General features: G+C 46.2%; 3 protein-coding genes across 11 annotated transcripts in view; 1 reads left to right on the top strand and 2 right to left on the bottom strand.

Annotated features, from left to right (window-relative positions):
- Positions 1–697: 697 nt before the first annotated feature.
- RAD52 (RAD52 homolog, DNA repair protein) lies at positions 698–14,742 on the bottom strand. The gene is made up of 13 exons (XM_058853117.1): positions 14,565–14,742; positions 11,090–11,210; positions 8,045–8,133; positions 6,634–6,735; positions 5,963–6,056; positions 4,544–4,611; positions 4,189–4,307; positions 4,026–4,101; positions 2,976–3,172; positions 2,635–2,771; positions 1,958–2,038; positions 1,272–1,505; positions 698–1,047 (listed from the first exon to the last, which is right to left on the bottom strand). The coding sequence occupies exons 3-13, from the start codon at positions 8,129–8,131 to the stop codon at positions 989–991; spliced, it is 1,254 nt and encodes a 417-aa protein (XP_058709100.1). The 5' UTR covers positions 8,132–8,133; positions 11,090–11,210; positions 14,565–14,742; the 3' UTR covers positions 698–988.
- Positions 13,495–14,469, bottom strand: LOC131586055 (proline-rich protein HaeIII subfamily 1-like). The gene has a single exon (XM_058852794.1). The coding sequence runs from the start codon at positions 14,467–14,469 to the stop codon at positions 13,495–13,497; it is 975 nt and encodes a 324-aa protein (XP_058708777.1).
- The window catches only part of ERC1 (ELKS/RAB6-interacting/CAST family member 1), a 281,610-nt gene continuing 267,684 nt past the window's right edge, over positions 13,877–27,802 (top strand). For 7 of the 9 annotated variants that reach the window (XM_058853111.1, XM_058853110.1, XM_058853109.1 and 4 more), the window contains exons 1-2: positions 13,878–14,066; positions 25,753–26,589. In XM_058853111.1, the coding sequence (XP_058709094.1) occupies positions 25,918–26,589 (672 nt within the window). In that variant the 5' untranslated portion in view covers positions 13,878–14,066; positions 25,753–25,917. Of the gene's footprint in view, positions 14,067–14,134; positions 14,235–25,752; positions 26,590–27,802 lie in introns of those variants that run through there. The other 2 variants (XM_058853112.1, XM_058853108.1) reach the window with 2 other exon arrangements.

Here is a 27,802-nt window from a genome sequence, read left to right as displayed (position 1 = left end):
CAACTCTCACTCCCAGTCCTGTGGCACAATTCTGCTTGCCTCCCCCCTGGACTGTGCCAGGAGTGCCCTGCACAGGAACAGAACCAGCCAGCCCAGAACTGCTCCCTCTCCTGCACGGACTATTCCAATAGCGCTTACAAATCCTTCCTTTGGCAGCAGCTGCTGCCTTTGCTGGCAGCTCTGGAGCTCTGGCTGGTTCTGTTTGTCCCAAAGCAAAGGAGGCAGTGCAGGTGCAGCGCTGCCCTTTGGGGCCGGTCAGCAGGAACGAGGTGGGACGGCTGGCAGGGCAGAGAGGCACCGACAGCTCCCAGCGGGGTTTGTTTTCAAACTCGTGTTTATTTCTGTGTTGAAAGGGGTTGAAAGCTTATTTAAAAACAGCAGTGCAGCTGCCAGTCATGTTCCAAAGGCACGGGGCTGCGGGCTGGCAGCGGCTCAGGAGGGGAACGCTTGGGGAAGGGGAATGGAACAGGTTGGGAAAGGGGAATGGAACAGGTTGGGGAAGGGGAATGGAACAGGTTGGGAAAGAGGCTTGGGAGGAGCGAGGGGCTCTGCCCTGCCCATGCAGCCAGAGCCAGGCTCACCCCTGGCCTGGGGGTGCAGCTCGTCCCTTCTGTCCCCTGGCCACAAGCCCCCGCTCCCCGCCCTGGGGAAAATCTCTCCTCTCTGTGCTGGAGTGCTCTCTGTGCTTCTCATTTGTAACAATTCATTCTGTTCCTGCTTCAGGCAATTGACAGGTACTGCCCACTGCTAATAGGGCCACAAGCCTCGTGCTGCAGAAGCACAAATGGTAGCGTGGTTATAGAGAAAGGTTATTGTGTATCTGAAATACACAACAACCTGAGAGTACATTAAATTCTTGCTGATTGTATGAAACTCTTCTCTGTTGCTTCCCCTTAATGTACAGCAGAGTCCATGTGCCACAATTTGGAAAGCCAGCTGCAGCCTTGTGATGTAACCCACGAGAGAGGCACAGATCCCACCGGGTGCCTCACGTAGGCTCCAGCCTCCTTTTCTTCAGGCTCTGACTTCTCCTGAGTGGGCTGCACCCTGCCACACAGGGAGAAAGTGAGAAATTTAGGGGGTTTTATTTCTCTTTTCTAAATGTGTTCCTCAATTCTTTTTCTAACTCTTCCTTGAAAGGACAGCAGTATGGAAAAAAGCAGTTTTGCAAGCCCCCTGTCCCAGCATCTGCAGCCAGGTCCAAAAGAAAGGAAAATTTCTCCCACTGGACTTTCCCCATCTCCCAGGAGCCCAGTCAGCTGTGGCAGTACCTGGGGTGTGCTGGTGGGCACAGCTGGTGCTGGGGGCTGCAGCAGGGGGCTGCAGCTGTGCCAGCCTGGCAGCAGCTCTGTGCTGGCTGCCCCTGCGGGGTGTCCTGCTCATCTGCTGCTGCCCTCGGGGTGTCCCGGGGGGCTGCTGTGCCGCCGAGGAGGGCTCTGACACTTTGGCACCCGGTACCTTTAGGTCAGTGCTCTCCAAGGAGATGTCCCAAAGCTCAGGATCATCTGGAAAGAAAGAAGGGGATCCATGACACAGTACTGTGCCACAGGAGGGGCAGCAGCTCCAACACCAGCACACTTTTCCTACAAGCAGTGACCACTATAACATTTAAACTGTAAAGCATCTCTTGTGTGTGTGTGCAGCACCACGGTGTGTGCCCCAAATATCCATGGCTCTATTGAGAAAAGACACACCCCAAACCCCCCAGTTCTGTGTTGTGCAGTGTCACCTCAGGAACGTGGTTTATCACACAGGTGTCACAACTTTGTAACAACCCCCAAAGTGATGGACATCATCTCCCTGCCACTCAGACAAAGTTTGTATTGTTAAGGTCACAATCACACTCACACTTGTGTTATTCCAATTCTTCAGAGCCTTCACCCTTATGCTGTATTCTGAATTGACCTGGTTTAAATGCCAGTGCTTTAACACTTTGTTTCTCATCACTCTGGCTGACCTGCAAAGAACTCCTCTTCTATTGCCAGCTCCTGTTGCACTTCTGCTGGAGTGCTGAGCTTCACGGGAGGATCAGATGCTGCTGCAGGGAGGCAACACAAGAAGAGATTAATACCAGAAATACAGAAATGCCCTTTGGCTCCTTCTTAGCAGAGCACGAGGCTGAAATGGCAGCCAGCACTGCCACCAGGTACCCTCTTTGTCCTACAGCTGGCTAAGGCTTGGAAGCAGAATGTGGGAAGTAACATTCTGTACCTGCTGACATCTGAGGAGCAGCTGTGCTACTTTAATGTGGTTTTTAGCCTGTCCTTCATCTTCCTGCTCCCACATGGCCCCAGACTTCCCCATGAGCCAAGGACAACACATCAGCAGCTCAGGCAACATGTGTTTGCCTGCAGCTACCACAGCCAAGTGCTGCAGCCCCAGCAGGTTAATGGTGCTGGCAACAGCTGCTTTAGGGTGGCTGGAAAGCTGCAGATTTAGTGATGCAGGTTTAGAGCTGACATTCCTGACACTCTTGGAACACAGAGAGGGAATATATGACAATGCTCCTGCCTCTGGCCTCAAAGATGTGTTGGTGGCACAGCACATGAAGCTGGCCAGGCTCCTGTACTGGGGGTAACCTGTGCCTGCCAGCAGCTCTCATGGGAGGTGCCAGTTTTGAATGCCACTTCTCACCCTGTTTGCTGCTGGGACTAACTCCTGGCACCTGCTGCTTTCTCTCCATCTGCTCCCGGAACTGCTGCTGCAGCCGCTTCTGGCGCAGTTTCCTCTGGTAAGTGGCATCACACTCCATGGCCAGGGACTCTGTGCTTCTGTCCTCCCCCCAGAAACACAAAGTTAAACAGGACCTCAGCAATTACATTTTGTGAAGAAAAAATTCATTAAGAGAAAACAGTAAAGGAAAACCACTGAACTAGTGCTTTATGGCATCTTTGGAATAGAGCTGTCTACATGTTTTAACAGGCTCAGTGATTTCTAATACAGCTTAAAAAACACATTTATGCCAGCAGTCTCACCTGGGAGCGTTGGGCTGTTTCTGATCTGCTGTCACTACAGCAGCCTCTGTCTGGACAGGCTTACAGCCTGGTGTCACCTCACAGTGCTGTCTCCCTGCTGCGTTCTGCCTGTCCACATAGCTGCTGTATCTTGCTTTCTCTATTTCAGGCTCATAGTCCTGTATTTTAGCTCTGACCAAGTCTAACTCAGGGGGTACCTGGTAAAGGAGTAGAGGAGAAAAAAGAGAAGGTTCACAAATTTCCATCATTGAGTTAATGAAATAAGCACTGGTTAAAAATCTGTTGTGTTTGCTCTAAGTGGAACAGTCAGTTAGAAACCTGACCTGCTCTTTCAGTACCCAGTAATTGAGTCAGTTAATCATTGAATTCCTGTGACTTTGTGTTGGTTTAATTGTTCAGTGCTGCAGGGCAGATGGTGAGGTCTCCCCACACTGCTCTGCAAACGAGAACAGGTGCTGGTGATCGATGCAGGGTTTTACAGCTTCTCACAGCCCCACAAGGCTGCTGCTGAGAGAGTTTATTTCTAGCAGTCCATTCTCCTGCTTGTGCTAAAGGGCAAGGCCAGCCTTTTCTGAGTTCTGAGGAAGGTACACCATTCCAGTTTATTAAAGATGGGATGTTTTGGCTCTGTCACCTTACAGGTTTGTGGCAGTGCCTCTAACAGACTCTGGCAAACCAGAGATCTGGGCCATCTTCACCTGGTGAGGTGTCCCTTTGGATCTGCTCCTACACTCTTTGAAGGACTGCCTTGCAGCTCTAGGCCTCTAGCAGAGTTTGGCAAGTCCTACTGTGACTGAAAGCAGCTTTGCTATGAGAGCCCATGGATCAGCAGTTGCAGAAGGCTTTCCTTTTCCCTCCTGCCAGCAGGCAGATCCCTGCCTAGAAGCCTCGTGGCCCAGCTGGTGCACAGCAGGAGCTGGCAGGTGCCACTTGAGGAGCTGCTTTGTGTGGGAGATGTTTGTTAGGAAGGCTGCTGGTGTCAGGAGCTCTCAGGAATGGGATGCACTCTGTGAGTGCAGGAGTGGGGGCTCTGCAGCCCCTGTACTGCACCTGCCGGGGAAGCTTGTTCACGGCTCGCAGGTAGTCCTTGTCCAGGATGCAGTTGCCAAGAGCATTCCCAAAGCACCTGAGGAACAAGAGGGGCTCACTGTGACTGAAAACCCTGCATTCCCACACAGCTTCTGAAAATGTACAAGTGCTGATCTTCACTCACTTGAGCGCTCTCTTCAGTCCATCTGTTACTGCCTCCTTTCTTGCCTTTTCTAAGGATAAGGCCTTAGACTTGAGGCCTTCACTGACTCCATATCCCACATCTTCATGGTATGACCCGTCCTGCAGAACAATTTCAAGTGTAAGGGGATTTTATAGACGCAGGTGCTGTGCTTTCCCAAGCCTGGTTCCTTGCCCTTGGCTGTTTGTTCCACAGCAAGGTCAATGTTTAGGACAGCAGCAGGTTCCCTAATGCAGGGCAGTACTGAGGACTGTGCTCTGACCCATGCAAGGACTCGCATTCACAGCTTCAGGCAACTGCTCAGCTACAGTCAGAGCCAACACAAAAAAACACTTACCTTAAGCTGAACTTTCACAAAAGCACAGACACCCACATAGAACCTGCCATTGTTGAGGTCGACAAAGTCTGGAAGGAGACGTTTTAAGTGTTAATTTATAAAAACGGTAGTGAGAAAGCAGCTGTTGTCTATGAAAGTAATTTCTTTCCTATGATCTAGTAGAAGTCTGCAGTTTGCAAATAATTTGCACAAGGTTTTATCACAGACAGCATGTCTGAATTTCTAAGGAATGACTAATTATGGCATTATCTGAAAAAGGCAGAAGTTTGAAGGATGTCAAACTTCCTTTCTTGACTGAAAAGGGGGAATGAAAACCGTGGTGCAGAATAGATGGAAAGCAATGAAGTAAGTTGTTCTATTTCTAGAATCTACCAGCCTGAGTTAAGAAAAGATTTCTGAAGGTGGGGTAGAAGGGAGAAGGTAATTTAAGATGCTGCTTTGACCTACTTCAACAACCAGTCTCAGCATAAGCACAGCAGATCTGCAAACAAGGACAACACTCCCCTGGCAGGTACTATTTCAGCTATCAACATGGAAGAGGCTGAAGCTTTAAGATCATCTGAACATCATGTCATAGTTGAAAAATTTTCCCAAAGTTTTCTGTTGTAAAAACCTCAGTACTGGGTATTAGCTAGAAGAGAAATCTGCAGAAAAAGATGGGTCCCAAAAGATTAGGGGAATATTAACTGAGAATATGAACTGGTTAGAGTCTAAAAATTACAGGTGAGTATGAAAGTTGGCTCAGGACTGCTGGGTGTTAAATAGTTTAATTGTAATTACTCTTGACTGAGTGTACCCATAGAGATCAGACTCGATTAGAATAGCTCAAGAATAATCATAAACACACTGAGAATAACGACTGTGACAGATCTAAAATGAAAACAGAAGCTCCATTATTATTCAATTTCTCTCATTTTCACTGGTAAGACACCTGGAAGCTGCTCCTGCCTCTGCCCAGGTGCTTTGAAGTGATGAAGTTGTAGCAGCTGAGGTCTCTTGGTCTGTTCAGGCTGGAGGAGACCGAGGGGAGCCCTCAGTGCACTCACAGCTTCCCTGCGAGAGGAACAGGGGCAGGCACTGATCTCCTCTCTGTGCTGACACTGACAGGAGCCGAGGGATGGGCAGGAGCTGGGCCAGGGCAGGTTTGGGGTATCAGGAAAAGGTTTTTCCCCCAGAGGGTGTTTTGGGAACAGCTCCCCAGGGCAGCGGGCACAGCCCCAGCCTGCCAGAGCTCCTGGGGTGTTGGGACTCTGGGGATGGTGCTGTGCAGGGCCGGGCGCTGGGATCGGTGCTCCTGAGGGTCCCTTCCAATCATGCTCTGTGGTTCTGTGATGGAAACCCTGGCCCTTATCTGAGAGAATTTTCCTTCCCAGTGAAACAAGAGGGAGCAAAGCCTTCTTTGCCCCCCAAGATCCTTACCAACATTCTGCTGAGTGACCGAATGAGCCCAGCCATTGAAGCCAAACATTTCATTGGCCAGACTGATTACCTTGTGACCCTCAATGTAACAGACCTGAAAAGAGCACATACACATAAATATCTATAAATAAATACATAGCCTTGTGCACACATCTCTGCACAATTTACTTTTAACAGAGATTACACATATCATCTTACACTGAGGAAACCCAGCTAAATTCAAGGTTCAGATAGTGTGAATAAAAGGCTGATGGTGCAGCTTCAGGTGCACTCTCTTCCAGCAAATGTGGTGGGGATTAATATAACAACAAATATGACTTGATCAACAGAAGGCAGAGTGAGCACTGAAGATGGTAAATGCAGTCACTATTGTATAATGTTTCATATAGTCCAATTCTGGGGAAAAAAATAGGGAAAACAGCTCAGTGTTGCACAAGTAGATAAATATTCATTTGTAAAGGATGAAGCACTGAAAAATCAAGTCTCTTTTTAAGTGTAAAAGGAAAATCTGTGTCTCAATAAAAGCCAGAACTTATGCCATGCTCACTTTGCATTCATATCTGCATAGTAAACTACTAGAGGGAAATAAACTTCAGAAAAATAAGGAATGTACCAATTTAAACCCTAGTTTCCTGGGAAAAATGGAGTTGAAAGATGATGCTTGTTCCTACCTTTTGCCCTCCTCCTGCCTGCCGGCTGCTGATGTAGTCTGGGCCCAGCCTCTGCCGCAGGGCGTGCTGGATAGCTCGGTACTCGCCAGCTGTGTACTGATACTGGGCAAGAACAAGGCAACACATCTCACTCTCCCTCTCCCAGCTTCCCTCTTCTCCCAAAGCACTGCTCTAGCCCAGTCCTGCCAACCTGGGCATCATCCAGGTTTTGGAATTGGGATGTAACGAGGCAAGGAAAGGCAAGGATGTGGCAAGGAAACACCTACACACATGAGACTGTTCTTTTTTCCTCTTACTCTTGATGGATACAGGCATTAATTACTGTGCTGCAGCAATTATTTTTCATTAATAATCCTAGCCACACACACATGTAAGTTTCTGCTTTACTGCTCTAAACCAAAACATGGTGTCTGTGTAACAAGAAAAGTGTATTTAAAGACTCCAACAAAACTGAAGATTAACTGTACTCCACTGGCACATGTCACCAGGGCAGGGAGGACAGCAGCTCAGGAAAGCAGGCAGAATAGGAATTTCTTGAGCTATCCAGTTTCTTTGGCTAACTCCAACATCACTGGCATCATTGGAGAACACCAGCATGATGGGAAGCCTAAAGTGTTGTAAGTTTAGGTTTGTCTTAGTAGAAATCCAATTTCCAAAATGTAGTGAAACCTAAATGTACATTTAAAGATTTGAGAACTGAAAAGCTCGTGTTTTTACAGCCTGAAGTTAGACAGAACAGAGGTTTCACCACTTAAACCATAAATATTGTGTATACATGTACTGGCTTGCCCTAACAATTCAACAGAACACAGAAACTTCTAGTGTGTGTGTGCCATATAAATTCCAACTCCTGCCAAACCACTCTAATTTGTATTTAGTTCTATTTAAACTTAAGAGTGAAAGCTTTATCTTTTGCTGACTCTAGAATGCAAGCCTGTAACCAAAAAGCCTAAGGAGAAAGGGAGAATGCAGAAGCTTGTGCCACATTCAGGAACTGTGTAGAAATGCCTATCATGGAGAGGAGAATTCTGTTCAATCCAGACAGTTTTCTTTTTTTCCAACTGTTTTACAACTTTTCAAGATTATTTTTTAATAGCTGAAAGTAGTTGGCTTTTCCTGTGCTGAAAATATGTGTAAGCATGACTCAGGCCATCTGGGAATAAGAGAGAATAAAATGAGACCCACTTTTAAGGTTTAAAAGATTTGAAAACCTTTTGAGAAGAATCCAGAGCAGTTTATTATAACTCGGGCCATGCCAAGACTATTGCAGAGAAAAAATGTGAAGTACAATAGGGTGTAGCACGATTCCAGCCTTGCTGGACCCAAGTTTAAAAGGAACAAACATGCAGAGCAGATTTCCAGTAGTGTGAGCATGCAGCTTGCATTTCCCTCTCAGGCAAAAGGAGCTGACCTGTCCAAAGGAAGCCACAGAGTCCCCAGTGTTGGAGCTGCTGCTGCTGCTGTAGCTCTCACCATCCTTCCCCTGGCTCTCAGGCATCCCTGGAGATGAGAGAAAATGAATCACTGAGGAGAACAGAATTGCCAGTCCATATGAAGACATGGCAAAAAGCTTATTCTAAATAGCACACAGGTGAAAAATGATAAATGTGTGTTTTTTCCTTTTAGGTAAATGTGAAGGCACTGTACCATGCCAGGGAAGGAAGAAGAAAATATTTCCTTCTTTTGGATCCTTCAGCACTGTCTTCCTGCACCACTTTCAATATCCATTAATACTTTGATAAAAAGTGGGGACAACTTTACTCAGCTGTGCCCTGAGTTGTCAGTTCTATTTTAGATTGCTGTTTAATCTGTAATCACCCTGCCTGGTGCTATATGGTGCCACATAAACGGTGCAGAGCTGAGAACCACAGGAGCTGTCAGAACTGGGAGAAGTGGTACCAAGAGTTCAGTAGATGGCACCCTTTTCCAAGCCAGTAGCCAACACTTCCCAGCACTGCACAGCCACTCCCCCCTGCCCTGAGGAGATTGTGGATCCAGCTGTGCCAGGGGCTGCAGCAGCACTCCCAAATAACCCACAGAGAGAATCTTTCATTCTGCTTCCACCACTGCTGAGCACAACCGAAAGCCCAGCACTCAGACTTCTGTAGGCAATTCAAATACAAGACAAAATCAGACATACAAGAGAGCTGGAGATAGCAAAACAGTTTGAGAAAGCCTAAAATCCTGAGCAGATAGCATGATTTGCCAGTCAGACAGCACTTGGCTAGTACTCTCCTTTGCTAATGAATTCCAGGTGTGGCACTTTTTAAAATAAGTTGTTTTTCCAGTCTCTAAACAAGAAATCCAAAGTTTACTGAGGGCTTGGCAAACAATTTTCAGAAAAAGGATACCAGTTGTTTCCTTGGCAAGCGTGAGCACTGGCAATTATGCCAAGTGTAGCTAAAATTCTCCTTAATTTTGGTTGGCTAGAATTACTCCTCTTCAGTCCCAAACTTGTATAATTGTACAGTGTTCACACACTTGAATGTGTTTCAATCAGAAGTTAGCAGCAATTTGTAAATACGTTTGGCTTTGGAAAAAAGCAAACAGAAAGCAACATTACCAGGAGAAACACTTGTGATTTAAGCAGGCTATTTCCTCTGCTCAGCAAAGAGTTCATTGCATGGGGAGGGAGACAATCACAGAGACATAAATAGTGTGTGTGGCCAAGGGAATTGAAATTTGAACAATACTGTTGCCTCCACTCACACCCCCAAGCTGCCTCAATCAGATCTTAATCACTGTGAGCCCTTGGGAAGAAACAATGACTGAAATGTCACTTGCCTACAAACACTATGACCAATTTATGCAAAGTAGGTGGGTGCCACTTTGATGCAAAATTGCTTAATACTGGTCTTAGATAAAGTTCTTCAAGTTTTTTTATGGTGTGCAGCATTATCAGTCTAAATTTGGTTGTCAGTGCTTTGTATTCAAATGATGCGTGAATCCAGTTTGAGTGATGGAGACACAGGATGCCAGTTTAGTTTCAGGCTTTACCTGCAGGAGCAGCTTCAGGTGAGAGCCTTGTTTAAACCAAACCCTCCATCAGAGCAATGTGGGGGGTTTTGCAGCACAGCCAAGCCCTGTGTCTCAAAGCAATTGTCTGAGCATTTCAGAGTGACAGGACTTCGATATCAAAAATTATTAGAGTAGGAGCTGGGAGGAGAGAGAAGTTAATTCTGCAAATGGAGCTATAAATCCATCTCAGTGCCAGATCCAGGGAAAGCAAGGTGCTTCCATTCCTCACTGGAATATGATTTCCTCACTGCCCTGCCCTCTCCCCACAACGTTTTAACTCACATGAAACATTAATGCTGAAGTAGATAATGAACTGTTGACTGGAGAGCCCAAGAGCCCCAGACACCCTCTGTGGTAGGAGGCTGCCTGACTCATTAACCAGTGTTAAAAAATGCCCTATTTTTAAACCAGAAAGACTAAAAATTCAAGTTCAAGTATGCATTTGAATATGCAGGATGATGCAAGCAGTTTATCAGTTTAAAGGCACCTAGGAATTATAATTTACTATCTCTGGGACAATTATTTCTTATTTGCAAGGAATTCTTTGGAGTTTAGCTGTCATGTTCTCAGGAAGTTTTCTTGTCACTGAGAAAGAATCCACACAAGACTAGAGGTGCTGCACTGTGCTCCAAAACATTGCCTTGACACACTAGAACAGGTAAAGAAACTTAACACCTTTTACTACTACCATATTTTGATCTTGTCATTCAAAATTTGAACAGATTATGTACATAATCAGAAAAAAACAATCTCTGTTTTGGGAAATTGGATACGAAATACTAATTATCAACAGCACTCTACAAGTAGGTATTTATTTGCATGGTAGTGAAATTGAGCACTGCTGAGAAAAATGTGTGTGTACACAAATTCCTGTGCAAGAAATAAACCAATCTTACTCCAGATTCAGAAAATCCTGAATTTAATCTGCTTTGGTCTGCTGAGTAAAAATCTTCAACATTCTTCCAATAAATGCAATTCCACTGAGGCCAGCAAGAGGAAAGAGTTACACAGGCATCGACAAGTGATTCAGCAAGCACTGAAGATAATGCCGCATGTTTAACCTATGCTTTGTATTACTCTGATAAAACATCCAAAAAACTTTACAAGTTTTATACTTCTGTGGAGTTTTCTCTCCTCTGGGAAACCCAAACTATTTTGTAAGTTGATTTACCTGTTATGCAAAGGCTGTTTGAACACACAGCTGAGTGTGTTACACTCTTTCAAGTGTAATGGAGCAGATGTTCCTCATCAGGACAGGCCTGTGCTACTCCACAGTTCAAAAGGAGTGGAAAAGAGATGATGCAATCACTTGTGGAAAAGCTGCACACAATAGAAGTCCCCAGTTTTGATTTCTGATATGGCTAGCTAAACAACATTGATGACTTGAGAAAAGCGAGGTAATGTTCTGCTAACTTCAACAGAAGGAAAAGATACTCACTGGTGGGTTAAACATGGAAATGCAGGGGCAGCTCAGGAGACTGGGTGTCTGCTGCAGACTACAGCTGGCCTCTGGTGCTGCCAGTTGCTCTTTCATGCCCCTCACTCATTCAGGCCACATTCTGTAGCAAGAGAAAAAAAGGTGTAACAGCATGTTTGAGCTCCCTGCCCTAGCTGAAACATACTTGCTTTCAAGGCATCCAAGCACCACTCTGACAATTGCTGCTCAGTTACAGCAGGTGGACACCTCCACCCAGTCCCACGTGTTCCACTGCAATCTCTGTGGCTCCAAAAGCACAGCTGAACTCTGACTTATCAGGCACTGCTAGGCTTGCTCTTGGCACATCTAGGATCACGATTTATCAGGCACTGCTAGGTTTGCTCTTGGCACATCTAGGATCACGATTTATCAGGCACTGCTAGGTTTACTCTTGGCACATCTAGGATCACACTCCTCCCTGCACTGAACAGAAATCACTAATTCTGGTTCCACTTTTTAAACATTTTAATGAGCACAGGGTAAAGCTCTCTCTTCCTTTATACAATTTTGGAAGAGTAAGAGTGCACTTGTGGGGGTGTGTTTCAAAAATTTAAGATTTTTTGGGTACACCTAACATCTGAAACAAAACCTACCTGGCCAATGCCTGTATTTTTGGAGCACAGGATGAGAAACTCGCTGTTTCCTGCCATGGCAGCCTTTACACATCTGCCACAAATTCACTGAACATCAGTGTAACTGCTGGGAGTTGTTCAGGGGCCTGCTCTCCCAATAATTACAAATCCAGCCCAGACTGCTTAGTTTTTAATGTTTTTCAAATTTTCCTGGTTATGCCTCCAAACATTTTCTGTAACAGCAGTGGTGGGTGTCAATTACTCCTTTGCTATGTAATTTTGTTTGCTGTTTTCAAGTCCATTGCCTGTTGCAATTTTTGCCTTACAAATGGTCCAAAAAAGTTTAGATGGTTAAAAATGCACCAACAGCATTCTAAGAAACAGGTCATTCCAAACAATTCTAAATTTGAAATAAATTTGCTTTCCAAAAATTTAAATCCTGTTTCATTTCCCACATTACTCAATTCCTTTGCATTAACTCACGTGTATAAAAAATATTTCATCAAAGGGATTAACTGGTACTCCTGCACAAATAACCTTTTTGATATTATATAAAAAAATAAAAATCCTCATCACGATGAACAGTGACCAAGGGGTAGCGCTGAAAGAAAACAACTCTGTCATGCTAGGTTTTTTTCCAGGTATCAAACACCTCAGAGTCACAAAACCAAAAATGAACAATCTGCTCTTCAAGGAGTTTTACATCCATGCAGGCAGAGTAAAAGAAAAGAGCCTGTTCTGGACACCAGGCCAGGCAGGAATATTACTCAAATATCATCAATTATTTACGTGGGCACTTCTTTCTAAAAGCCTGTCAGATTGATTTATCAGCACATCATTTATGTACGAGTCACTTCAGCCCTTGCAGGGCAGAGACAGCAGAGTTTTTAACCCAAGAGTAATGGTTAGGGACTTGCAGGGAAAAGCAACCTGGCCAGTTGTGAGCAGAAAGCCTGCAGATCTCCCAAATGCAATTACCAGGCAAGCAATTAATCCAGCCTGGAAACGAAAGCATCTGAACCCTGTGAGCGCCGTGGGAGATCTGTCAAACTGTGCAGCACAAACCCTACAGAGATCACAGAGATGACACCTCTGCCACCAAGACCCTATTAACATGACACACTAATTAAGCTGGGACGAAAAACCTAAAGCTCTTAGGCTCTGTTTTGCTCCAGGTTGACACTTGCATATTGTTAAATGGAAAATCATTTACACTTGAAATTGGCAGGATACTTGAGGCACCGGTCTATTTCCATCCTGTAGCCTCCTTAGCCAGCAATATAACTATAAACTATCTCTTTTTTGGGGGAATACCTTTGGCTTGACAGAAGGGCTTAGGTAGTATAGCATGCACATATATGCACTATATTATTCTACAGAAATTAATTTAAAAAGGACTCTCTGCTTCAGCAGTTGAAAGGGAAGTTCAAGTTAGCGAGACCTCAGTGGATATCAGCCTGCCAGAGGTCTGAATTATAATAAAAGCGATAATTATAATATAAAAAATGCAGTAGTATAATAATATATAAAATATACAATACAGGTAATATGTAAAATGATTAAACAACATAATCACAATATAAGCCGTATTCATTGCAAGGAGGTGCTAATTTAAGCAGTGATAATTCACATGTCAGTAAGTGCCACTCCTTGTGCAGTCTGGCAGACCTGACCCGTTTGCCATCTCTCACTTTAGTGTTCCCTGGGAGTAAGGGCTGAGGGAGCCAGTGCTGCTGTTGGCTCCTTACACCCCGAGATCATAGCAAATCCAGCTTGGAAGGATTCTTGATGGGGTCAGGTGCTGTCTGCCCGAGGCTCCCTCAGGAAACACCGGCCCCGCGCGCGCCGCTGGCCCGCCGCCCGCAGGGGAGGCCCCGCTTCTGTACCGGGTTCTGTGCCGGTTCTGTGCCGGGTTCTGTGCCGGGTTCTGTGCCGGGTTCTGCCCCGGTTCTGCCCCGGTTCTGTGCCCGGTTCCCAGGCCCCGCCGGGCCCTGCCCGCCGTACCTGAGCCCCGCCGCGGCCCGTTCGTAGTTCCCGTTCGTAGTTCCCGCCCGGAGCGGCCGCTACGGCGCCGGAGAGCGGCCAAACTTCCCTGGGGGCGCTCGCGGGCGGTGACGTAACGCCGGGGGCGGGGCGTGGCGGCGGCGGGGGCGGGGCGTGCGCGTGTCTCGCGCCGGGGGCGCGGGAGGGAGGGAGGGAGCGGCGGAGGAGAAGCGGCGGGAGCGGATCCGAGCCGAGCCGAGCCGAGCCGAGCCGAGCCGAGCCGAGCTGAGCCGAGCTGAGCCCAGCCCAGCGGGGCCCAGCGCAGCCCAGCGAGCCGGGCGCGGCCGGCGCCGCCCGTGCCCTCCCCGCGGGCTGACAGGCAGGTGAGGGGCCGCGCTCGGGCCGGGGGGGTCGGGTTAACGCGCCTCGCCGGCCGCTGGGGGGAGCCCGGGGCGGGGCGGGGCCTGCGGGCGCCGGTATCTGCGGGAGCCGCCGCCGCGCTGGCCAGCCTCCGGCTCCGGCGGGGCTGCGGCCGCCCAGCCGCCGCGCAGGTGGGTCCGGGCCCGCGGGCGGCTCGCCCCGGGGGTGCGCGGGCTGTGGCCGGGCGGAGGGAGGGGGCGGCCGGGGGGGTGGGTCGGGGCCTCTCCCCGGCGGGCCCCGCACGCTGTCACCGCCCGGGGCGGGGCGGCCCCGGTCCGGCCTCGGGGAGCGCGGCCTCAGCGCCCCGCGGGCCGCGTCCTGCCGGCGGCCGGGCGGGGTTCGGCCGTGCCTCGCACGGGCGGTCATTGCTGCTCTGCCCATTCCCCTTCCCGGCCCTGGCTCTCCGCCCCTCCTCGTTCGGGCTGCCCTTGGGGAGCGCACGCTTTTGTTGTCTCAGTCACCTCCTCCGAGGTGCTGCTGAGCGCTGCCTCTCTCTGCCCAGAGCTCTGGCCGTGCTGGCTTTGCTGTGGTTCCTCCGTGAGCTGCCTGGTCAGTTCCGTGTATTTTACTGCATCTACTACGAGCAGCGTCAGCTGACACCGTGCTTTGTTTCTGAGTGTGCTGCCATCCTGAAGCCTGGCTCGGGAATTGCTGCCCTTCCACATCTGGCTCGTTTGTAGCCAGAGAGCTGAAGGTTAATTGGGAAGCGCACGGTTTATTTAACCTGGATTGTTGCGTGCGCTCTGCGAGTTTCGTGTTCTGGTTTGTGCTGATCCGGTGTGGAATGGTTTTAAGGGAAGCCCCGGTGGAAATGGGAGATGCAAAGACATAAGGAAACACCTATGGAGGTGCTGCTGGTGGTGGGAAGCAGTACAGGAGCCAAGCGAATGAAAGCAAATGGATAAAAATAGAATTGTTCCGAAGAACAATGTGTGTTTTGCGTTTTGGGGGCCACGCTCAAGTATCCAGGGTGGTTGTAGCTGGATAAGATGTTACCTGAGATCCAACAGGCACTGAAACTTGTCTGCTTTGGCCGAGGGGTTGTAATTCTCAAACAATGGCCAGCTGGGCAGGGATGTCTGCAGCAGTAACCTCCAGCAGCTGTAACCTCCTTTGCTCCCTGAGATTATTGCGTCTGTAGCCGTAGGTGGCTGCACACACATCCCCTCCTGAGCCCCAGGCTGACACAGCTCTGGGGTTTGTGTTGGAAGCTGCTCTCATGTGTGCCCCAATTCGGGGTCACTCCTGAGTCTGCACCCTTAGAGCCATTCCGAATAGGATGGGCACAGAGAAATCACCGCCTTGGCCGTGCTGCTGGGACTGGAGTTGGTAGTAAAATAGGGGATGTTTTTCAGCAGTGATTATTTAGTTAACAGCTGTACTGAATGGAGTTCAGTTCTGGAAGCACAGTTCACAACTTTATCCCAGAACGGCAGTTCCCAGAATAGTCGAGTCTATGCCTACTGTATCATCCAGAAATTTGGAATTGTCTGATTCCATCAAGCTGCAGGAGGGGCTGCAGCTACAAAAAGGTTGGGATCTGCTGAATGAAATGTGAGTTTATCATAATCTTTGGTATATATTGAACTTCTTCCACCACTTCTGGGAAACCAATTTAACTGTAATGAAATCACTGTTGGGATGTTAGCAGAAGCCTGAACTGAAGAAAACCTGCTCTCTGGGCTGTATTAAAGCATCATGTTTTTCATAATTTTTAGCATTCTTTTTGATCCTGTCATGAGCTTTTTCTGAGATTCCATTCACGTAACTTTTCATCTCTAATATGTGGCTAATGGTATGATTAGCAGAAAAGGCAGGTTTTGTATTTATGTGGCCTGTTCCCTTTTACTGAATTGCAAATCTTGGTGATGAGAGAAACCCTGGCTGTGTTTTTAGGGGGCTTTGGTATTTAGTGGGTTCTTTGTTTTTTTCTTTAATTTTTTTTTGTTGTTTGTTTGGTTTTTTTGTTTGCTGTTTCTCTTTGAACCTGCTGCTTTTTCAGTTCCTGACAGCAGTTATGTGTGCTGCTGTAGGAACAGAAGTATTTCACCACGTTATCCTAACCAGTGCGTGAGTTCCTTGCTGCTATTCCTTACTTTGTGGAGCAGGATAATCTCCCATTGTTATCTCTCATCCCCTCACCCCTCTCTCTTTTCCAGCCTGTTCTGAAAACCTCTCTGGGGTGAGAGTTTTGTTACAGCTCTTACCTGGCTAAGCCACTGGAGAGCTGCCTTCTGTTGGGAGGGTCTGGCTTGCTTTAGCCGGGTATGGTTTGGTCAGAAGTGTAAATGTGGAGGGATGCATGTGGCTTTTTAAATAATAGAACTAAACCCAGAGTGGGGGTTCTTGACCCTTGCTGGCCACCCTGCTGCAAGAGGGTGGCTGGAGAGGTGAGGAGAGCAGGGTCCCATCCATTGCTGCCTGTTGAAGGCAGGAGTTTGGCGTGCAGTGGGGCAGGAGATCCTGGAAAATGCAGTGCTGATGTAGCAGTGATGCTCTCTGCACGTGCCTTGTGTCAATATGGGTGCTGTTGTCAGGGTGAGGTTATGATGGAATTTCTGGAGCTGGAGCTGCTTTGCCTTGCACTGGGATGTTGCCCTTGGTGACTTTAGGCTGGCTGTGTGGGGTCACCGGTGCTCCTGGGTACTTCTGGGCTGCTGAAATACCTGCAGTGCCTTTAACATTTTGTTTCTGCTATCAGGAAGTTGCATGCCACCTATGGGAAACAGAGAAACAGCCATGGATGCAATCACATAATACTTACTGATTTTATACTCTAAAATGAGCCTACAAGCTCTTCAGCCATGAAGTGACAGAAAATTACCATCCACAGGTCTTCAGTCTTCTAGATTAGAAGAGCCAGAGTTACTTTAATCAGTTTATCCCTAGGAGGTGATATATGTGATATAAGTGATATGTTGAAGTTCTGATACCTGTTGCTTTTTGTGTTTTGCCTTTAAAAAGAGCACATGATTATTTTTTTCTTCACATCTGCTTTAAATTTAGAGACTTACAATTATATCCCAGTCACTGCACGAAAGAAATCCTGGTGCACCTAGCCAGACATGAGTAAATAAAGGTTTAGCTGAAATATATGTATTTATTATAATAATAATAAGCCTTTTTTTTTTTGTGGTCTTGTTTTTTTGGAAAGGGAGAAAGGAATGGAAGTGTGGTGGTGACAGCAAAACCTTTATGCTGTTCTTTTGAATTTAAGGGTGTTAGAAGAAACAAAACTTGCTGGGAGTTAGAATTGCTTTTGCAGAGAAGGTGCTGTAGAGTGGAACAGAGCATGTGCTGTGTTATGCCCTCCTTGTTGAGTAAGTAGATGCCATGAAAGGAATTGTGTACACATGAGAGAGAAACTGACTAGGAAACTGATGAATGAATATTTCTGGCTGTCATTTACAGAGCTGCAGGTTGTGTTTGGTGGATGGGATACCTTCAGGAATGGGAAACAGAAAGGGGTCTGAAAAGGACAGGGAATCAAGGTGTTCTCGTGTTCTGTGGTGATTTAAAGTGTGTGGGTGCCATTTCTGCTAAGCTTTCAGGTGTAACAAGTGTTTAACAGCAGTGTCACTGTCTGGTTAGGAACAAAACCCTACCTTGACAAATGATTGCTGTTTTTTTCCCTAAAACTGCTAGTGTCAGGGTTGATGACCTGCCTTTTACAAAACATGTTTTTTTAATATGTCAAAGTCACCTGAAGAATGTTGGGGATTTCTGAGATGCTTTTCTGGGACGATTTCCCTGCCTGTGTATTTGGGGGAGAATGTATTAATTCACATTTTGTTTGGTGAGACAGAACAAAGGCTCTGTTACAGTCAGTGAACCTAGCAGATGTGCAAGTAGGTGAATTTAATTTAAAAAATACAAAACAAACACCACCACCACCATCCCCCCAGCTTTTAAAAAGGATTGGATAGAAACAGATGGCAGCATTTATATATGTGCTCTTTAGGAATGAGAATCAATCCTAATATGAACGGTTTGTTTTTTGTTTTATTTCTCTCTTAATTTCATTCATCCTTTTTGCTTTCTTGGCCACAAGGACATTTTGACCAACAAGCCTGAATTCCATGGGTTCAGTGTCTCGTGTCCAGCATTGGATGGCTTGCAGTTTCCAAAATCCACTTTCTTCTGTCCTTTTTGTGTGAAATAGTCATTTCTTTAACATGAAAAGTAGTGAGCCTTCCTACCTTCCAAAACTAGTCAAACCTAAAACAGCCCTAAGAGACAGAGGCTCCATACTTTTTATCCAAAGTCATGTAGCAACCATGGGTTCTGTAGCTGTGATGTGGACTAGGAAGTAACAGGAATTCATTTTTTCCCTTGGTTAGCACACCTCCTAAGTTATGGGAACTGACAGTGGTCAAATAAGAGATTTTTAGGCTTCAGGCATTAGTTTGAGCCCGTGTGAAACCAAGTCACGGAACTTTCTCACTCTGGCCTGAGAAATGATAAGGAAGAATCCAAACAATCCTTGGAGAAGGAAAACAACCTTTGCAGGGGTTGTTTGTGCCTTGTTGTTTACTTGTGGCAGTCAGGGGGTGTTGTTCCTGACTGTCCAATGATGGTGATGTGTTGGTTTCATGACTAATGAGTTTTACCTTTTGGAACTGTCAATAAAAGAAGATTTGAAGAATAAAACTTGCTCTCCTTTGCAACCAAGCCAGAGAGTCTGTGTCGTACTTTTGCTGTTCCTAACACAGTGTGACACTAAGTTGTGAATTGTGTCAGTTCTCTCATTATACCCACTATTTGGATTCCTGGCAGGGTTTTGTGGGAATGTAAGCTTTTTTTTTTTTTGGAATTCCATCTTTCCTACCTGTCCCCCCCTCTGTTCTGTCTACTCTGCAGTCTCTGTCCTACCGTGTAATCCAGACGTACTTGCCATTAACCATTCGGGTGTCAATTATGTAAATGGCAACAATTGCTACCTCTGTCAATGAAGTCTAATGTGTCTGCTGCAGACCATTATCAGATTAAAATGCCTCTTGTAAAGGCTGACTTTGCCTTTATTATGAAACTGCCATTCAAAGCTTTCCTTGTGCACCCAGGACTCAGTGTGGGAGCTGATCTGTGGCTTGGTGTGTGCAGCAGGGGCATGAGGTGTTCCTGGGCTGGGAGATGTGCTTGTGCCTGCTCCATGCTCCCACTGCCCCACTCCTGACTCTCAGGCAGTGATGCTCTTGAGGAATTGGCTCCATGGATGTTGCAGTTTGTCAGCTGGTGTCAGTCCTGAACAGAAATCAAAGCAAAGAAATTCACAGGACTTGCTGAAGGCTGCAGGAGGTACTCTGAAATTCTTTTTGTTTTAAGAAATGCAGGTTGGATTTTCCCTGTATTTCTGCAGCACAGTTGTGTATAGTTGGTTGCTTGCTTACTTAGAAGTAGCTAATGTGCAATTAGTGTTTGTCTTGGAGTTGTGGGAGACATGAAAGGCATTATTAATTTATGTGACAGAGAGATCTTCCAGAAGGTTACAAACCTTTTTTTTTTTTTGAAATGAATCTTCTGTTTTCTGTCAGCTGCAGCCAGGAGCACCTGCCCTCTGAGCCACTGGTTCACAAAAGCCATAGGTACAGGGGCTGAGTGTGACAGCCCTGCTAGACACAGCTCATCTTACTGGATTCTTTATCCTGAAGTTTGATGTTCAAGTCATCCCTCCAGAATTTCTTACATTTCTGCTATGCCCCAATATGGCTTTTATTGAAAACCACCAGATCTTTTGACAAGACTTGTGTTCCTGCCCTCTCTGGTGCCACAATTACCTTCCCAATAAAACTCCTTGGAGTTGTGCAGGTGGCTTTTGACTGTGCTTTTCACATACCAGGTCCTGATCCTGGCATGTCTCGAGGGAAGCCAGGTTCTCCATTGCTTTTCACTGCCTAGGACTGGGCTGGTGTAAGGAAACAGGTGGGTTTTAGTTGCTGCAGGTTGCACTGCAGTACATTAATTGTCTGCTGCCAGATTATAAACATTTCCCACCGTTGATGGTCTCTGAGTTGTTTTGGACAGTCACCTGTGAGCTGAGAAGACATTTTTCTTAGCTGGCACTTCAAGCAGGGTGTGATGTTACCTATTTTAATTTTTTTATACAGAAAATGGGTACATAACTGTCCTTTCCCAAACCTTTTTCTTCAGTATTGGGTAATTTTTGCCTGTTCTTTTTCTGGTAGTCCTTCTTACAAGTTTTTCCATAATCTCTAGATAGCATTTTCAACTTATGCTAAAGCAGGTCAGGTCTTTGTGCCTGCAAAGGTGCTATGCCAATTTAAAGATATAAAAATATACATATAAAGTTTTTACTTGGGCTGATGTGATTCTTTTTTTATAATTTTTTAATTTGGCTTGCATATAGGATGCTCTTTGAAGTTTTGTTCTCTTAATGAACGGCAAACAAGAGAATTTTGTTTCACAATTGTGAAGTTCTGCAAGCTGTCTTGAGGAAAATGGTTTAGCACTGGCTTCAGCTGCTTTGTTTCTTTGTTTTTTTAAACTCTTTGTGTTGGGAGTGTATTTTTTTTTTTTTTTGTAATCTTGGGTAAGGGTTCTTATATCAGCAGAAAAAACAAAGGTTCTTGAAATCCACAGGAGAATTTGCCAAGGGAAGATGGTTAGTACATTTAGTACATTCACAGTGGGACACTGTTCCTTGTGCTTACCACCATCTTGTAGGGTTAAGGGATGATTTATTTGTGACTAAATTTAGTCTCAGTAGAGGAGGAAAATAGGAACAGTGCTGCATGCTGGCCTCATGGAAGATAAGAGACCATACTTGTGAGATTCCCAGTAAAATGCTAGTGTGGGTCAGAATATTGAAAAACTAACTTTTCTGGTTATGATGTTATCTGAAAGAAGTCTTCAATGTACTTTTGCTTGGACTCTGGGGGGGAAACTGGAATTATTTCTTCTTCCTGATTAATTGGTATTGCAAAAAAGAAAAGATTCTTTTGTCACTTCCCTCACTTTGCTGTTTTCATGAAAGATTTTTTCCTAGTGTGAATTGTATTAATATCTGCTCTTACAACAAAGTGATGTGGTCAGTGATAAATGCTACTAGGGGAAAAAGAAAAGAGCTAAGATTTATCTTGTAATTCTTTTTTCATCTTGAACTGTGGCAGATCTGTATCAGTGGAAATACTGAAACTGGCTGCACGTGTGGAAGAATGTATTTAGTTAGTAGTTGGAATATTCACAATTTTGAAGTCTAACAATGCTGTAGTCAGAGTTGTCATTTCAAGAAAAGTACTGCAGGGTTACATTTGCTTGTTTCCAAAGAGAACTTTTCATCCTAATCTTCTGCTTTTGTGAGAGAAGTGAGGGCAGTGTGATGCATGGCAGCAATAGCAGAGCTCTTCTCCCGGAGTTCCAGCTGTGCCAGCTCTGGGAACCCTTCCCATAACCCTGATCAACAGCTAATTCCAGCGCTTGGCTTTCCTAGCTGGAGTTATTTGATGTTTCTGGAGCAGCAGAGGGGCTGGTGCCTGCCTGGCAAGCAGAGCTCAGAGCTGAGTGAGCGCTGGGCTGCTGTTCCCAGCTGAGAGCTGCCCAGGATGTCCCTGCCCAGGATAACCTGCAGTGATTCCTGCTGTGCCCAGGATAACCTGCAGTGATTCCTGCTGTGCCCAGGATAACCTGCAGTGATACCTGCTCTGCCCAGGATAACCTGCAGTGATACCTGCTGTGCCCAGGATAACCTGCAGTGATTCCTGCTGTGCCCAGGATAACCTGCAGTGCTGCCTGTTCTGCCCAGGATAACCTGCAGTGATACCTGTTCTGCCCAGGATAACCTGCAGTGCTGCCTGTTCTGCCCAGGATAACCTGCAGTGCTGCCTGTTCTGCCCAGGATAACCTGCAGTGATACCTGTTCTGCCCAGGATAACCTGCAGTGATACCTGTTCTGCCCAGGATAACCTGCAGTGATTCCTGCTCTGTCCAGGATAACCTGCAGTGATTCCTGTTCTGCCCAGGATAACCTGCAGTGATACCTGTTCTGCCCAGGATAACCTGCAGTGCTGCCTGTTCTGCCCAGGATAACCTGCAGTGATTCCTGCTGTGCCCAGGATAACCTGCAGTGATACCTGTTCTGCCCAGGATAACCTGCAGTGATTCCTGTTCTGCCCAGGATAACCTGCAGTGATACCTGTTCTGCCCAGGATAACCTGCAGTGCTGCCTGTTCTGCCCAGGATAACCTGCAGTGCTGCCTGCTGTGCCCAGGATAACCTGCAGTGATTCCTGCTGTGCCCAGGATAACCTGCAGTGATTCCTGCTCTGTCCAGGATAACCTGCAGTGCTGCCTGTTCTGCCCAGGATAACCTGCAGTGATTCCTGTTCTGCCCAGGATAACCTGCAGTGCTGCCTGTTCTGCCCAGGATAACCTGCAGTGATACCTGTTCTGCCCAGGACAACCTGCAGTGATACCTGCTCTGTCCAGGATAACCTGCAGTGATTCCTGCTCTGTCCAGGATAACCTGCAGTGCTGCCTGTTCTGTCCAGGATAACCTGCAGTGCTGCCTGTTCTGCCCAGGATAACCTGCAGTGATTCCTGTTCTGCCCAGGATAACCTGCAGTGATTCCTGTTCTGCCCAGGATAACCTGCAGTGATTCCTGTTCTGCCCAGGATAACCTGCAGTGATACCTGTTCTGCCCAGGATAACCTGCAGTGATACCTGTTCTGCCCAGGATAACCTGCAGTGATACCTGCTCCTCTCTGCTCTGCCCAGGCTAACCTGCAGTGATTCCTGTTCTGTCCAGGATAACCTGCAGTGATACCTGCTCCTCTCTGTTCTGCCCAGGATAACCTGCAGTGATTCCTGCTGTGCCCAGGATAACCTGCAGTGATACCTGCTCTTCCCAGGATAACCTGCAGTGCTGCCTGCTCTGTCCAGGATAACCTGCAGTGATACCTGTTCTGCCCAGGATAACCTGCAGTGATACCTGCTCCTTTCTGCTCTGTCCAGGATAACCTGCAGTGCTGCCTGCCCCTCTCTGCTCTTCCCAGGGACAGCAGCCACTTCCCTTTGCTGCAAGTATCCAGAGCTTAACAAACCATCTGCTAACACAAGGAGAAGGCAGTTCTCCATGGCAGATTTTCCATGTTGAGGGTGAGGGACTCTTTAGAGGTGATCTGAAACCTTTTGAGCTCCTCAGGTATGTTGTTAAGGACTCCACCAGATGATATTTCTGTGTGCAGCAGTGATGTACCTCCGGCAGCTGTTAAACTTAGTGGGTTTGGGGTGAAGTCCTTTAACTGAAACACACACACAAATCTGATATTTTGGTTCAGGTTAAACTCATCTAAAGCTGTTAACGAGTGTTTGCCCTGTTTTACTGCGGGGAGTTTTTAGCGAGTGAATTAAGAGCTGTGATTTGGATTAATTTCCAGGAGAATCCTAATGAATGCAAGCTCTGGGTGGAATGTACTTTATGCAGCGTCTAAGGAATCATATCTGACTTGTTTTGAGTGCTCAAGTGGTGTCACAGCAGCATTTTTAGCATTTTGACATCTCAAACAGCGAGGCCAGTGTGAAGTAGCCTTTCTGTTTGGAAGAAGTGTTTTTCTTGCAGATCTGGGGCACAGTGTCTTGCTTATTGAAGCAGCTTCAGTGGGACACTGCAGACTTTGTTGCACAGTTTATATTTCTGTACTGTTTTGCATAAAGATACGTAGTTGAGATAGAAGAAATGTAACTTGTATTAAAAGAATACATCTGTAGGTGTTGCTTTGGCAGATAATTTCAGTTGATGCTGGTGGCTGTTTTTCCTTGGCCGCTTCTTCTTTACATATGTGCTCTAAAATATTCTCTAGCAATATTGTTGCTAGCTTTTCTTGTCATTTAGAAAAACCAGAGTTAGCACTTGAACATGGCGAGATCTGCTCACAAAGCAGTGGCAATTTCCATAAGCTTTGTGATGTTCCTCATTGTACCTTCTAGGAAATTGTGTGAAAATGACAAAATGCTGGCTTGCCCTCATCTTTCCATGTTTTCCATTTAAAGATTAAGGTTAAGCTAAACATTGTGAAACTATTTCTTCTTGTATCTTTTCCTGTACTAACTCATTCCAAAAGGAAAAAAAAAAAGTTCTGTCTTTTCTTCCTGGATTTTAATTTTTTCTTTCTACCCTTTCCCAGTATTTTTTTGCAATATTACCTTTCGGTCTCTTCCTTCCAGCCACTTGCACTGTTGCTAAAAATGCTTTTGTAAGTGTATCCCTGTTTTAAACCTAATCTTTAACCTGTTTGCCCAGTTATTATCTCACAAACATGCTGGTTTGGAGAAGTTTATTCCTAATATATGGCAAACCTGACTTCTGAGCAGGAGGGACAGGTAGATGAAAGCTGGTGTGAAAAGCAAGATGTTGGGATATATTAGATGCTGCTGCTCTTTGGACACTGGCTGATATTCTTTCATCCTGATGGGATCAGGAATGTTTCAGTGTTCTAGTTTTGATGTCAGTTGAGCCCAGCAGTCACATGAAATAGTTTACACTGGAATAAAAACAGTGGAGAAAAGAAGAGTGAGAATTGTGTAGTGGGGTAAGTTTTACAGTGGGGTAAATTTTACAGTGCAGTGGTTTAGTTACATTTCTTGCTTCTCTGCTAGATCTTGGCTACTAACTGAGATCCCAGCCCAGAGCCCCTGTGCTAAGGAGTTTCCTGCCAGCACTTGTACAACAGAATCATATTGCACTGCAAAAATAAGGAATTCTATTGCATATGCCACCAGAGTCTGTATTTAAAGGAAAAGCAGAGGGGAGAAGGAACAGCAGCAGGATGAGGTCCTACTGTTCTGTGTTTTAAGAGGTCTCTGCTGTTAAAATATCATTTAATGGAATTAATCTCAGCTGGTTCATGAGAAGTATATTTCAATCAAAATCTTTTCTTAACCTGAACAAAGATTTAAGTTACATTTAGTTTGAGAGGAGAGTCTAGAACCAGTTTTCAGTGGATTGGGATTCTCTTGTTCCTCTTAACATCATTGGTCTTGTTGCTGGGTCATTGCTCCTCTTTCAGATCTGCATCTGTGCTTGCTTAAGTTGTGTGGTCAGCAGTGATTTCATGATTATTCTTACTTTTGGTTGTGACTTCTGCATTTGAAGTGTGGCTGGCAGCAGTGCTGAGGAAGCTGCTGGTTGAGATGGTGGGCAGAGTCATTTCAGTCTGTCCTCCCTTCCCGTGTGCAGGATGATTTCCCAGCACAAAGGTTTAGAAACCATGTCCTGGCAGTGATTGAAGGAAAGATACACGACTGAGTGCTTTTAAAATTCTTTATAGTCTCTCTTCCTCAGAAAGGTAACAGGTAAAGTGTTACAGCCAGTTAGAACTAGGAAGAAAGAGCAGATGACATCTGAAGGGTTTTGTCATGGCCAACAAAATTACAGCTTGAAGACTGATGGATTTTCTTTCCTTCCCTCTCTACTGTGAACAACAGAAAAGCAAGAATTGAAGTTTCTTTTTAAGTTTAACTGTAAGGGTTTAAATAAAGCGTTGCTTTTTTTATTAGGAGGAATTGGAAAATACCGGAGAAGTATAAATACAGTAGAATATATTCTAATGTGGGACAGACATTTGGTGATAAACTAGGTATTTAATGTGTGGTTTTTTTGATGTAGTTTATAATATGTTCTTCTTCTTGATACAGATATGGTCCTGAAGGTGGTGAGCACATGACTTCGGAGATGGACAACCGGATCCGTTCCAAGTCGTGATTTGGCCTTAAGTTGACTGAAAAGCAGTGCAGAGCTCGCAGGAATTCTCTCATTCCTGGTTTTTGCCTGTCCTCTGGCCTCGCCGCTGCAGCTGCATCATGTACGGCAGCGCTCGCTCGGTGGGCAAGGCAGAGCCCAGCGCGCAGAGCCCCGGGCGCTCGCCGCGCCTGCCGCGCTCGCCGCGCCTGGGCCACCGGCGCACCAACAGCACGGGGGGCAGCTCGGGGAGCAGCGCCGGGGCCGCCAGCGGGAAAACCCTTTCCATGGAAAACATCCAGTCCTTAAACGCCGCCTACGCCACCTCCGGCCCCATGTACCTGAGCGACCACGAGAACGTGGGCGCGGACACGCCCAAGAGCACCATGACCTTGGGGCGCTCGGGGGGACGGCTGCCTTACGGGGTTCGCATGACGGCCATGGGCAGCAGCCCCAACATCGCCAGCAGCAGCGGCGTGGCCAGCGACACCATCGCCTTCGGGGAGCACCACCTGCCCCCCGTGAGCATGGCGTCCACCGTGCCGCACTCGCTGCGCCAGGCCAGGGATAACACCATCATGGACCTGCAGACGCAGCTCAAGGAGGTGCTGAGGGAGAACGATCTGCTCCGCAAGGACGTGGAGGTGAAGGAGAGCAAGCTCAGTTCTTCCATGAACAGCATCAAGACCTTCTGGAGTCCCGAGCTCAAAAAGGAGAGAGCTCTGAGGAAGGACGAAGCTTCGAAAATCACCATTTGGAAGGAACAATATAGAGTTTTGCAAGAGGAGAACCAGGTTTGTCATCTAATGTCGCTGCTGTGTTAGTGTGGTAGCATGATCTAATGACTTTAATAAACTTGCATGTTACACTTGAGCAGCTAAATTAGCTGGGTGCTTTTCTTGGGTAATGGATGTGGCTAAGATGTGTTTTCAGCTTGCAAGCCTGTTTCTAGATGTTTCTTGTCAGACTTGTAAACTACCTCCAGTGCTCATTTTTCCTTTGGGGTCACGTGAGTTTTTTCCCCCCTAAGACTGATGGTAACCACTCGTTTTCCTTTTGGGAGTATCTGTTCAGCTCATAATTGATATTTCTGTGCTGTTTACCTCTTGAAGTGTTCTCTGAGTAGCAGAATGTACTAACTGCTGACCCCCAGTATAACTGCACTGTTGCCATTATAACTGACAGATTGCCATTGAAAACAGAGTTAAGGTTACACTCACCGGTATTTAGAGTTCAAACCTCCAGATCTGCAGTTTTCACAAACAAAGATAATTTGTGTTCTTGGCTACATTTAAGTAACACTGTTTAATACGTGCTTGTAATTATTTTGTCATAAACTTCATATCTTGTTATGCAACTACCCTAAAGCATCCTACAGGTTTTTTTTGTAGTGGTCTGGCCAGTTACAGAATAGGCAGAACAGAGATTCTCAGGTGTCTAGGTCTTTGGTCTTGTGCATCTTAAAAGCATCTCCAAATTAAAATAAAACTGAGAGGTTGGTTAAAATTGAGGTCTCTTTGTACTTAGTTCTACTGATTAAAAGCTTTCTTAAAGTTCTCCCACCTAGACCTCCTTGCTGCCTTAGTCCTGAAGTAAATATTTGTCTTTGGATGAATGTCCTCCTGTTTTGTTATTTCTGGCCAGATGTGAGCTCAGCACCTCTCTGGACTGCCAGGTAAATCACAATTCTTATGGAAAACAGACCCAGTGTCCAGCTTCACAAGTTCCTTCAAGTAAATGTGAGTCAGCTTTCATCATGACAAAATTACTTTCCCTACTGAGCTTTTAAAGTATCCAAGCTCATTTGATGAAAATTTCCATAATTCAAACGTGGCCATGTTGCTGTAGCTTTTAAGGTATGGTTGCTATTTTAGGCAGTGCTTTTTGTAAGATTGCTTTAGAAGGTGAAGGAGAGAGGGAAATGCTGGAGGAGAAGGGTTGTGCTGGTGGTGCTTCTTGTACTCCCAGGTAGCCTGTCTGAAATAGTAAATTACTTTTGGCTAGTGA

This window comes from Poecile atricapillus, chromosome 18 (assembly GCF_030490865.1).
Source record: "Poecile atricapillus isolate bPoeAtr1 chromosome 18, bPoeAtr1.hap1, whole genome shotgun sequence".
Lineage (NCBI taxonomy): Eukaryota > Metazoa > Chordata > Aves > Passeriformes > Paridae > Poecile > Poecile atricapillus.
This window is presented reverse-complemented; position numbering and strand designations above follow the sequence as displayed.

What these genes read in the sequence shown, in the direction of transcription:
- RAD52 (XM_058853117.1), bottom strand. Translation starts at nt 8,131, where the DNA reads ATGCCTGAGAGCCAGGGGAAGGATGGTGAGAGCTACAGCAGCAGCAGC. An exon ending in TTGTGAAAGTTCAGCTTAAG is followed by an intron (nt 4,308 to 4,543) that starts GTAAGTGTTTTT and finishes ATTGTTCTGCAG; the next exon opens with GACGGGTCATACCATGAAGA. An exon ending in TGAACAAGCTTCCCCGGCAG is followed by an intron (nt 3,173 to 4,025) that starts GTGCAGTACAGG and finishes CTCCTTTACCAG; the next exon opens with GTACCCCCTGAGTTAGACTT.
- LOC131586055 (XM_058852794.1), bottom strand. Translation starts at nt 14,469, where the DNA reads ATGACCGCCCGTGCGAGGCACGGCCGAACCCCGCCCGGCCGCCGGCAG.